The 11959-nt window shown below is 40.4% G+C and overlaps 2 protein-coding genes across 2 annotated transcripts; one reads left to right on the top strand and one right to left on the bottom strand.

Annotated features, from left to right (window-relative positions):
• The first annotated feature begins 232 nt into the window (after window positions 1–232).
• On the top strand, window positions 233–3272 carry LOC111439785 (SRSF protein kinase 2-like). The gene is made up of 4 exons (XM_023077314.1): window positions 233–551; window positions 1853–1993; window positions 2710–2757; window positions 2861–3272. Exons 1-4 carry the CDS (start codon window positions 519–521, stop codon window positions 3218–3220), a joined length of 582 nt encoding a protein of 193 aa, XP_022933082.1. The 5' UTR covers window positions 233–518; the 3' UTR covers window positions 3221–3272.
• Window positions 3273–8053: 4781 nt separating this feature from the next.
• LOC111439763 (lysosomal Pro-X carboxypeptidase-like) lies at window positions 8054–11827 on the bottom strand. The gene is made up of 9 exons (XM_023077285.1): window positions 11468–11827; window positions 11201–11387; window positions 10167–10300; window positions 9975–10087; window positions 9658–9901; window positions 9387–9539; window positions 8464–8543; window positions 8325–8374; window positions 8054–8252 (listed from the first exon to the last, which is right to left on the bottom strand). The coding sequence occupies exons 1-9, from the start codon at window positions 11825–11827 to the stop codon at window positions 8113–8115; spliced, it is 1461 nt and encodes a 486-aa protein (XP_022933053.1). The 3' UTR covers window positions 8054–8112.
• Window positions 11828–11959: the final 132 nt, after the last annotated feature.

Here is an 11959-nt window from a genome sequence, read left to right as displayed (position 1 = left end):
TATATAAATTTTTTGATACGTATTTAAAAGTTCTCTCATTTCCACATTATGCACATTATTTTCTTCACGAAAATAAAAGGTCTCCAACCTTCGGCTGGATGTAGCCTCCCGACTAGGAGAGCCCTCTAACCAATTAGGCACATCCTCCACAATGATAACATTTTCATGTGAAGCTCCAGGGGCATTTTACAGATGAATATCTCCTCTGTGTGTCGTACTCGAGAATTCTCCAGACCAATTAGTAGTGTGATGCTTTCCAACCGAGTTTCGTTTATATCTTCTTCAATGCTATTTTTCCATTCATCCCGTTGAAAACCATATGCTTGCCAATCATTTGGCTCAACTCCCATACCTAGATCTTCATTCAGTTCCTCGTGAGAAGTAGATTCCAGCGGATCTACATTTTCAAGATCATTGTCTTGAAAACTTCTAGAATTATCTGATAATACTCCAATATCATCATATTCCTCGCGGGTATCAATTTGTTGAATGGAAGATTCGACATCTGGTATGCTAGTATGATCCTCGGCATCAATCTGAGGAACTTCAAGGTATAAATTTTTTGCAGCAATTTCTTGTAAAATTCTTCTCATACGTTGTCCTGAATCTTCTCTCATCTCCATTGAGTTGATATCAGCTGTTTGGCTGGCTACACAATTTTCTTCAACCTATTCTTGTGTATTTTCTAGCGCATCAATAGATGCTTCCCTACCTTGAGCACTAATTCTTTCTTAATCATATCTGACTTGAGTTAGACCAATGCTATAAGAGCTTGCGTTATGACTTTCCACGTTAATTGGCCCAGAACGTCCAGGAAGATCATCTAGGACCTCAAAACTCCTTGTACGATTTAGGTCAGTTAGAGAATAACCATCATCACTATTGTATGTGGTGTCAGAATGCCCGCTACTTGCTTGATCTTGAACAGAATTATCCTATCGGGAGAAGAATCCTTCCCTAATTCAAAGAAAGTCAAAATATCATTAGTATTATCAAAAGGGATAGGCCAGCATTACAAAGTGGACAAGCAGGTCAAGTTGCCAATGAGCTTGAGTGAAAAACAACCGGCAAAAATTCAAGGTTGACACTGAAGGAAATAATACACGACTCTCATTCTAAATCAAGTGAATTAGGGAGTTTTTCTTCCTCGAAATTTTTGTAGCACCCGAAGTCGTGACCTTTTACACTTTCACAAACTTCAAAGTAGCATACTATTATTCAACTTCACAACATTTGAAAGATCCCAATCCTTTTACACTTTCACAAACTTCAAAGTAGCTTACTATTATTCAACTTCACAACATTTGAAAGATCCCAATCAAAGAAGGTTAATCTTCCAAGCAGGTAGCAAGTTTTGGACCTAAGACTTCTTGGTTAAAGTTAACGACCCTTAGCCGCAATGCCCAGTGATCAGATTTGTGTTTTCTTGACTATAACTGGTAATAAATTCAAGTTCAACGAGGAAAACGAACAATGTCCATCAGTGTTAACATTAATGTAGAAAAAGACGTTAGTACGAAGGTTTGTTAAGCTCTATGTTTAGTTTAACCAAATTAAGACACAGTAATCAGTGATCAGATAACTTTTGGATTGAGGATATACAATCGCATATGAAATTGATCACTATTTCTCATACCTCGGTAATTTAGAAAAATTTAGTTTCCTAATAATGTAATTAGCATTAACGATGTTGCTAGACATTAGACATTTCATGTTACATGCCAATGATGATTGGAGTGGCATTGATGAGACACTCGTAGCAATTTACATGGCAGTAATTTGACACTAGTTGTCCATTCTCGAAGTTTCTCTTATCTACAAGCAATGTACTAATGATATTCAAACACGGCAGTATAGGAGTACCGAGGTTATTCTTGGATCAAAATATTCTAATCCAGCAGATATGTGGTCATTTGCTTGCATTTGTTTTAAGTTGGCCACTGGCGATGTTCTCTTTGATCCACAGAGTGGTGACAACTATGAAAGGGATGAGGTATGTTCAGAGACTTTTTTTTTTTTTTTGTTCTTCTTTTATCAGTATGATTATTTTTTTCTTTCTTATACTCATTAATTCTTAACGTGTAACATTTGTTAATCGAGTCTCACCTCCCCTTGGGAAGCATTGTTTCTACTCATAGTAAAGTCCCACATTTTCAATCGTTTGAAAACCATGCGTAAAAGTTTTTTTTTTTTTATTTGTTATTGTTGTTTGTTTGAGTTATCAACGAGTTATAATTTTATTCTTTAACACGTTTCTTCCGTTGTAGCTGTAACAGCGGCATAATGTAGAAGTTTATCTGATACTGAAATATTTGGTCGGTTGTTTTATTTTGGTTAACTGGTGGAGGAGGCTCAATTTAATTTCAACAATGTCATACACTAAATATGTCAGGTGAATAATTTGAAAAGACTGTCCATTGGAAAATATAAAGAATTTTGCTTTTAACTTGATGCCTTTCTTTCCGTTTTTTTAATACAATGTGGCTATTATCTCAGCTAATCATATTCCCCTTAGCTTGTAGGATAGTGGTAGTATACATATGGTACTTATTTCTTATTTTTTTTAAAACAACTATATGTATATCATGTCGACATCACTGGTATACGTGTTTGAGGAACAGCAAAACAAGACTTTGCCATGAGTATTAGCTTATTACGTGGACCTTCTCTTCTGGAAGTTGTAATTTCTACTCTTTATTTTATTTTCAGGATCATTTCGCATTGATGATGGAGCTTCTTGGAGTGATGTCTCGCAAGGTAATGTTTACATACTTACAAATACCATGTCGTCTTTATTTTATATATTTAAAAAAAATTTCACTTATTTATAGTTTGCTCTTTCTTAAAATATCGGGCACAGATTGCATTAGGTGGGTGCTATTCAAGGGACTACTTCAACAGATATGGCGAGTTGAGGCATATTCGTCAATTGCGCTTTTGGCCTCTTAATAAGGTGTTTACTGAGAAGTATGATTTCAGCAAGCAAGATGCTAATGACTTGGCTGACTTTCTTGTTCCTTTATTGAATTTTGTACCTGAAAAGAGACTAAGAGCAGCACAATGTCTCAGCCATCCGTGGTTGAGTTATGTCTCAAGAATTCTTGAATCTTCTGTATCAACCCATCAAAATCAGCCCAAAGATCAGGAGCTTCAACTAAAAGAAGCAAGAAGGACGAGAGAGAGAAGCTATGGAGATTGTAATGGGAAACATAACTATTGATGGAACTTCGAAATCGAAGTCGTCGAAATAGACATGACCAGAAATGGCAACGTACGCGATTTCAGGCTATGTTTCGTGCAGTATAATCGTGGTCTATAGCTCGGGTTTCCATCGGAGTTGGAAACATATTCATGAACCACATGGATTCAGTGTTGTCCTACATGCTATCCGAAGCAATCATCATCTTTTGCTTTGGTGAGAGTCGACCAGCATTCGTAGGCCCATCTCAAGCAACTTCGAATGGTGGATTGTTTTGACAGTGTGCGCGTTCGAGTATGATTTGCATATCTTCACAAACTAACAATATTTCTTGGTGTCTTGTAGCACAACTTTCTAGATCATAATTTCTTTGTGAAACCTTGAGCAGATCTAAAATATATTTTTGGTGCTAGATTCTTGCCATTTTGTTTATTGTAATGTTGGCCACTACCGGGTTTTCTATTTAAAAATGAACTTTTTTTATATATTAAAACTTTTCAGATAGAAAATAATCGGGCGGCCCAAAAGGGGATGGAGGATACCCGGCTCAATCAACGAAATGAGCATATGGTCGAGGACTGGGAAGCAGGGAAAATTTCAGGCCATACGAATACGACGCTTCCCTAAAGACAATCTTGTGGGGAAGCCGAGGTTGAAGACGACTGCAAGTCCATAACCTAATCGTATTCTTGACCCTTGAAACCTGTCATGGAGCTGGCCTCGGATTCCGACCTTGTAGAAGTGGAATTGGAGCCAGACCTTGACCATGTAGAAGTTGGTAATGGACTTGTCCATTGTCACAATCGCACTTTTGCAGTAGCGAGATAGCGACTGTGCGACACTTGTTCTAACCCAGTGAACAAATCAGTGATGTGAATTTCAGATTTCGTGGACGATATCGACGTATGCTCGAACCTCAGGTTATGTTTGAGAGAAATACTTTAGAAAATTTGTGCGAGGTAATACGCTAATTTATTTGATAGTTTTTGAAGTTGTGGATGTATTAGACACAAAAGTAAGAATTAAAAAACTTACCAACTGCAATAATTATTAAATATTAGATCTATTTTGTTGATACTTTTAACCCTTTTTTTCTAAGACATAACAGAAATACTAATTTTTCATTTATCACCATATTGAACTTATAAACACATGAAAATGTTGGCACATTGATGAAAATTTGAAAAGCGCCGGATTCTTATTCTTGTTGACTTGACGGAACTTAGCAAACTACCATTTTTTCAAAAAGTTATTTTTGTTGGTAGAGAGAGGCGTCTTGATGATTTGAAGTGAAGAAGAATGGACTATTTGGGGGACCGACCATATTCTTTGACATAATGGTTTATGGATCCTTGTAGGATGGCTATTGTGTAAGCCACTTGTAATGATAATGAGAAGTGGGGTTGAATGAGAACAGGCTAAGAAATCCATAAAAAGACTTAAGCATCTGCTCTTGAGTGGAGCACTTCAATAATGGTTTCGGTGCATGCTGTTGAAACCACTTTGTGAGGGTGTCATAAAGTTCTAAACCCCTTCCTTCGGCCCCTTTTTCTCTTCATACAACGTCCAAGAATATGAGAAAAGCACCAAAATGTCCACATTTCTTTTTGTTGGGAATAAACTTAAATGGAAAAAAGAAAATAAGGGTAGTTTTTTGTTTTGTTAAATTTAGTAAGGCTTTTTGAATTTTAGCGTAAGAAGGAAAGGAAAAGGAAAAGCAAAAGGCCAAAGAAAATATGGGGACAAGAATAAGTCCATTCGTTTTCATTGTAAAAAGAGGAGGCAGAGAGAAAGAGCAGGAGACAGAAAGCAAAGCGTATAGTGTAATAGAAAATAGTTTTTTCAGAATTTCTCTCTTTTGTCCCCTTGTCTCTCCCCTCTCAACACCTCCTTCACAGCTTCGTGAGAGTTATTTAAACAAGTTGGTTTCAAAGTGAGCGTTTATTTTTTACAAGTTGGTATCGGAGCGAATTGTTATTTCAACAAATTGGTATCAGAGCGAGTTTTATTTCAACAAATTGGTATCAGAGCCGATGGCGAACATGATGGAACAAAAGAAGCACGGGACACTTTAGAAAAGGTGTTCAAAGGAACCGACCGAGTCAAGACGGTGCGTCTCCAGACACTCTGCGTGGCGAGTTGGAGAGCATGAAGATGAAGGAGTGAGAAAATGTATTTGACTACATCACGCGCGTACAGACCGTGACAAATCAACTAAATCGAAACGGAGAAATGTTATCTGAGACGCGGGTTGTGGAGAAGATGTTGAAGTCGTTAACAGGCAACTTCGAGAATGTTGTATGAGACATAGAAGAGTCGAAGGACCTAGCGACGTTCACGGTCGATGAGCTCGCCGGAGGAGGAGACACACGATCAAGCGCTTCAACTAAGGCATCAATAAAGGATGAAAAGATACTCTTCTCTCAAAATACTCAAGGTAGAGGTCGTGGAAGTCGCGGGAATGGTCGAGGTAGTCAAGGCAACAGTTACGAAGAAAACTATAAAGAGAAGAGACTATCGAGCCAAGCAAATAGGCGTGGAAGAGGACACAATCAAGGACGCGGTCAAGAATACAATTCCCACATCCAGTGTTACAAATGTCAGAAATATGGCCACTATGCAAATAACTGTAACTTCGACAGATGTTACAATTGTGGCAGAATGGGTCATTATTCAAGAGATTGTCGAGCCGATGAAAAGGTGGAAGAAACGATCAACCTAGCCTTGGATGACGCAACAAACGGAGGCATTCTCTTGATGGCCCAAAATGAAGAGCTGAAAACCAAAGAACACGGCGGTGCAAAAGACGACGGCGATAATCGTGAGGCGATGGAAACTAATAGAAATGAGATGATGCACAGCTGATACCGGAGACGAGAAAATCGAATAAAGATGAACAACCGAATAATAGAGAACCCGAGCTCGAAGAGAGAGAGCTCCACTAGCTGGAAAAGAAATTCGAGGAAGAAAGAAGAAAGAGGATGAGAATGGAAGAAGAAAAGAGGACAGAAATGCAGATTGAACATGAGAAATAGATGGTTCAAATGCAAGCTGCAATCCCTTCAAAATCCCTTGAAAATCCCAAAACAATGACGAAGAAGAAGCCCATGCGATTCGCGAACGAGCCAATGAAACTGCCAGATCTCGAGGAGGAGAATAGAGATTAAGAGCAACAACCCAAAACTGCCGTGGATAAATCTGTGGAGAAGTCTCAATTGCAGACGTTGAAATCACTGAACGAAAGAAAAGAAAGTTTGAGAAAATGAGATAGAAAGGTTAGAGAAGGAAGTGGCTGAGCTGAGTGAGAGTTCCTTCTATCTCAAACAGGAGAGGAAAAGAATGGGAATGTAATCTCTGATCTTATGAAGAAAGTTGAAGAAGGTGTGGAGAAAGAGAATGACATGTTAATGGTGATTGAGGCTCTAGTGGACGAGCTAGTGAGGGAGGAGAAAGATATAGAGATGCTGACTCTACAGAGAGACTCACTCGACGTGAACCTGAATCAAATCCAACAGGAGGCAGTGAATTTACGATACACGATTGAGATACTCACTCGTGATAAAGTCGAAATGGAGGAAGAAAAAAATGCTAGCTGTAAATGTCGCTGTGGACTTGAGAAGAGAATTGAGTAAACTGAACGAAGCCATGATGTCCGAGTCAAGCGTGGCTAAGAACGGGAGAAATGAAGAGTTGGTGTCTCAGATAGGCTATTCTCGAGAAGATCCAAATGAAGTCTCATCAGAGAAGGACAAGCTTAGTCTGCTGCTCGAGGACAAGGAGAGAAAATTGAAGAAACCACAACTGAGCTCAAGAAAACAAAAACGACGCAGGTGGAATCGTTGAATAGAGCATTTAAGTTTATGGGGAAGTTTTGTTGGTTATAAACTTAAATGGAAAAAAGAAGAGAAGGGTAGTTTTTTATTTTGTTAAACTTAGCAAGGCTTTTGAAATCTGAGTCGTGAGAAGGAAAAGGCCAAACAAAAAATACAGGGACAACAATCACTTGAGGAGAGAATGGGTTATGGGATCGCTCATTTTAAATCTCAGAAACCCTATAAATTGATTCGTTTTCATTGTAAAAAGCAAGAGGCAGAGAGCAAGAGACAGAAAGCAAAGTGTACTGTGTAATAGAAAAGAGTTTTTTTCATAATTTCCTTTGTCCCCTTGTCTCTCCCCTCTCGACACCTCCTTCACAGCTTCGTGAGAGTTATTTAATCAAGTTGGTTTCAGAGCGAGCGTCTATTTTTTACAAGTTTGTATCGGAGCGGATTGTTATTTCAACAAATTGGTATCAGAGCGAATTTTATTTCAACACTCTTTAGGGGCCATTATTGAACGATTCAACTGTTCGTGAACTTTCAAGTTTGTATCTAGGAGAACGTTCAAGTTCATATATTTTAAGTGTTAAGTGATGGACTGTGAAATCTCATATCGGTTGGAGAGGGAAATGAAGCATTCTTTATAAGGGTGTGGAAACCTCTCCCTAGTAGACGCGTTTTAAAACAGTGAGGCTGATGGTGAGATACGTAACGGGCCAAAGCGAATAATATCTTCTAGCAGTGGGCTTGAGCTGTTACAAATGGTATCAGAGCCAGACATTGGGCGGTGTACCAACGAGAATGCTGGACTCCCAAGGGAGTGGATTGTGAGATCCCACCTTAATTGGAAAGGGAAACAAAGCATATCTAGAGTGTGAAAACTTCTTCCTAGCATACGAGTTTTAAAATCGTGAAGCTAACGACGATACGTAACGAGCCAAAGCTGACAATATCTATTAGCAGTATGCTTGAGCTATTCAATGGACGTTTTCAACACTAACATCAAAACAGGTTCATATATTCATCTTCAGTGGCTTACATGTCAGTATGATTTTCGTATCCTGTTTATAGTGTTTCATCATCATTATTTGTTGTTTATATATTGTTTGGACTGCCAAGATCAGCATAGTACTTACTGATCCATCCTTTAATGATGTTAACCTCTGTCTCTCTTTGTTCCACCAACCACTGTGGATCCGTTTCATTTGCTCGTAAAATGTCCAAACAATGAGATCCTGGAAAGTTCAAAACATGTCAGCTCAAAAGAACAAAGCTTTGAAGTTAGAATTTAGGAGTCTGAATCAAACCATTAGGCGTATGGAGTGCAAGGAGACTGTCAGATAAGTTATGCAACACTCTGCATTCACAAAAAGAGAGAGAGAGAGTTGAAGTAAAGTTGATTGTTCTTTATGTGCAATAAATGTTGTAGCTTTGGTTTTCGTTTACCCGCCGCTGCTATAAGGGTCCCTTAGTCCATTGGAGAAAATGATGTTGCTGCCAAATCTCTTAAGGATGAGTTTTATGTCCTGAAATTTGAAGGGAGACAAAGAAATTGTGAGATTCTACGTCGGTTAGGGAGGAGAACGAACTATTATTTATGAGCGTGCGGAAACCTCTCCCTAGTAGACGCGTTTTAGAAACCTTAAAAGGGAAGCTTGAAAGGGAAAGCTCAAAGAGGATAATATATGTTAGCGGTGGGGCTGGACTGTTACAAATGGTATCAGAGCCAGACACTGGGTGATGTGCCAGCGAGGAGGCTGATCCCTGAAGGGGGTGGACACGAGGCGGTGTGCCAACAAGGACGCTGGGTCCCGAGGGGGGTGGATTGTAAGATCCTATATCAGTTGATGAGGAGAAAAAAAAACATTGTTTATAAGGGCGTGGAAACCTCTCTAATATAAAAACCTTGAGGGGAAACACAAAGAGGATGATATCATTTAGTGGTGGGCCCCGAAGGGGGTGGATACGAGGCGGTGTGCCAGTAAGGACGCTGGGCCTCGAGGGAGTGGATTGTGAGATCCACTAACAGAATGGTCGGATGCACCCCGAAGGGGGGTGGATACGAGGCGGTGTGCTAGCAAGGACGCTGGGCCTCGAGGGTGGAGTGGATTGTGGAGTCCCACATCGATTGAAGAAAGGAACGAGTGCCAACGAGGACGCTGGCCCCGGGGGAGGGGGTGGATTGTGAGATCCCACATTGGTTGGGGAGGAGAACAAAACATTCTTTACGGGGGTGAAGTTTTAAAAACTTTGAGGGGAAGCCTGGAAAAGAAAGTCAGAGAAAGACAATATCTACTGTAGATTTGGGCGGTTACAGTAATTTCAATAAAGAAAATAAAGAAAAAGAGAGAGGTGGTTGAAGTGCATACATGGCCTCCATAATAGGTGGTGACCCAGTGAGGCCTTGGAGACACACGGTATAACTCATTGCAGTAATCTATGAAGCTTCCAAGCTCAAAATTGTATGCTGGAAACATAGTATCATTGCCTGTGCTTAATGGCATCACCATTTCACTGCATCTCTGAGTTACACACACAACACAAAAGCTTCTTATAACGTCAAAAAATAAAAAATAAATTAATGAAGCTTTTCGAAGTTCAATGCATCCCACGTCGGTATTCGTGTAATAAAAAGATTACCTGCCACCTCCATCCCACATCGGTTTCAGTTTCATCTCTGGCCTGATTCATGTAGCAGGAAAGATTTCCTTTATAAGCAAACACGCCTGCAGCAATTCGTTCAACAATTCCACTTCCTGATGAAGCTCCATCAATGGCATCACAGATTATAGTGACTGGATACCTTGGTGGGTGGTCGTATTGGGCTGCGACGGTATACATAGACCACAAGAAGTCTTCCAGCTGAGCGGAGTTCTTCAGAGGACTAAAACAAGAACAACTCATTTGAAGCACAAACTTCATTAAATTTGGATATGAGAAGCCATGAATTCTAATACCTGCAACTTTTGAACTCTTTGCTAAGAATGGAAAGGCCATCAGGCTTGGAAGCAATTGTTTCAATCTTGGACCAGGAATCCCGAATGGTTTCATAGCAACTCTCACTAACGTCCTGCAAATTCATTCACATTTTTGTGTATTTAAAAAGTTCAAAGGGTTCAAAAGGATGCATTATTGTTGAGGGATCTTACTCTAAAATCCTTAGTGGCAATGGAATAGTATGCATCATGTGGCGTGATATTGTCGAAGTAAAGGATTGGAGCTGAAGAAGCAAGAGCTCCAAGGGCGACATGAGGATATTTCAGACGAAACCATGCAGCCAACACTGTTTCCAACAAAACAAAAAAAACATGTTCTGTTATATAGAGTTTGAAGATTTTTGTAACCGCTAGCAGATATTGTTCGCTTCGCACGTTACGTATCGTGGTTAGCCTCACGGTATTAAAACGCGTTTGCTAGAGAGAGGCTTCCACACCCTTACAAGAAGTGTTTCGTTCCCCTCTCCAACTGATGTGGGATCTCACAATCCACCGCTCTTGGTGGCTCAGCGTCCTCGCTAACACACTGCCTAGTGTATGGCTCTGATACCGTTTGGAACAGCTCAAGGCCACCACTAGCAGATATTGTCCGTTTTGGCCCGTTACGTATCGTCGTTAGCCTCACGGTTTTAAAACGCGTCTGCTAGGAAGAGGCATCCACACCCTTACAAGAAATGTTTCGTTCCCCTTTCCAACCGATGTGGGATCTCACAATCCACCCGCTTGGAGGCCCAGCGTCCTTGCTGGCACACTACCCGGTGTCTAGCTCTGATACCATTGACAACAGCTCGAGGCCATCGCTAGCACATATTGTCTGCTTTGGCCCGTTACATATCGTCGTTAGCCTCACGGTTTTAAAACGCGTGTGCTAGGGAGAGGCTTCCACGCCCTTATAAGAAAAGTTTCGTTCCCCTCTCCACCCGATGTGGGATCTCACAATCCACCCCTCTTAGAGGCCCAGTGTCCTCGCTAGCACGCTACTCAATGTCTAGCTCTGATACCATTTGGAACAACTCAAGGCCATCGCTAGTAGATATTGTCCGTTTTGGCCCGTTACGCATCGTCATCAGCCTTACAGTTTTAAAACACATCGACTAGCGATTCGTTTCCACACCCTTGTAAGAAATGCTTCATTCCCCTTTCCAACCGACGTGAAATCTCACAATTTTAAACGAGAACTCACTTACTTCCACCATATGATCCACCAAGAACAATCACAGGAGAATCTTTAGCATGCAACTCCTTTTTAACATGTATAAGAACATCCGCATAATCTGCTATTGCTTGAGCAGAGTTGAAATAGCCTAAAGTGCTTGCATTCTTCAATGCTACCTCCCTTGATCCAAAGGGTATCGATTTCCCATAATAACGATGCTAACAACAAAACAAAATAAAATCATATAAACCCTCCAAAGCATTAAATATGAACCACACAAGAACATGAAAGCTCTTACCTCAATATAAACAAGAACAGCCCCAAACTGAGCAGCATTATCAGTCGAGAATCCTACATCGTTCAAATCATTATCCAGTGGACCTTCAGCTCCCAAGTAGGCAAGAATGGGAGCGCTGGAATTTGCGCCGCCCCAATACTTAAAGTTGATTATATATCTATGAGCGAACGTCGTGTAGCTTTCAGGCCTATAATTGAAGTGATCTAACGTTTGGTTGTAATAAAATGTCTTGAAATCATCCGAAAGAGGCGAGGACAGAGCTTCAGAATCTCTGTCGGTTGGACTAAGCCTTGGGATTCTGTACTGTGTTGCAGAAACACAGGCTGAAAGGATGAGAAGTAAGCAGGGAAGAAGCATCATGGCGAAGTGCTTGGTTTGGCTTGATCTTCACAAACAAACAGCTCCTTTATATAACAAAAAGTTGTCCGGTTCACCGGTTCGAGTCTCGAACCAGTGGTTAGTAAGCTAGGCCAAGGCGCCTAATGAAAGGTA

This window comes from Cucurbita moschata, unplaced genomic scaffold (assembly GCF_002738365.1).
Source record: "Cucurbita moschata cultivar Rifu unplaced genomic scaffold, Cmos_1.0 Cmo_Scf00106, whole genome shotgun sequence".
Taxonomy (NCBI): domain Eukaryota; kingdom Viridiplantae; phylum Streptophyta; class Magnoliopsida; order Cucurbitales; family Cucurbitaceae; genus Cucurbita; species Cucurbita moschata.
The sequence above is the reverse complement of the archived record's forward strand: the minus strand, read 5'-3'. Positions and strand labels throughout refer to the sequence as shown.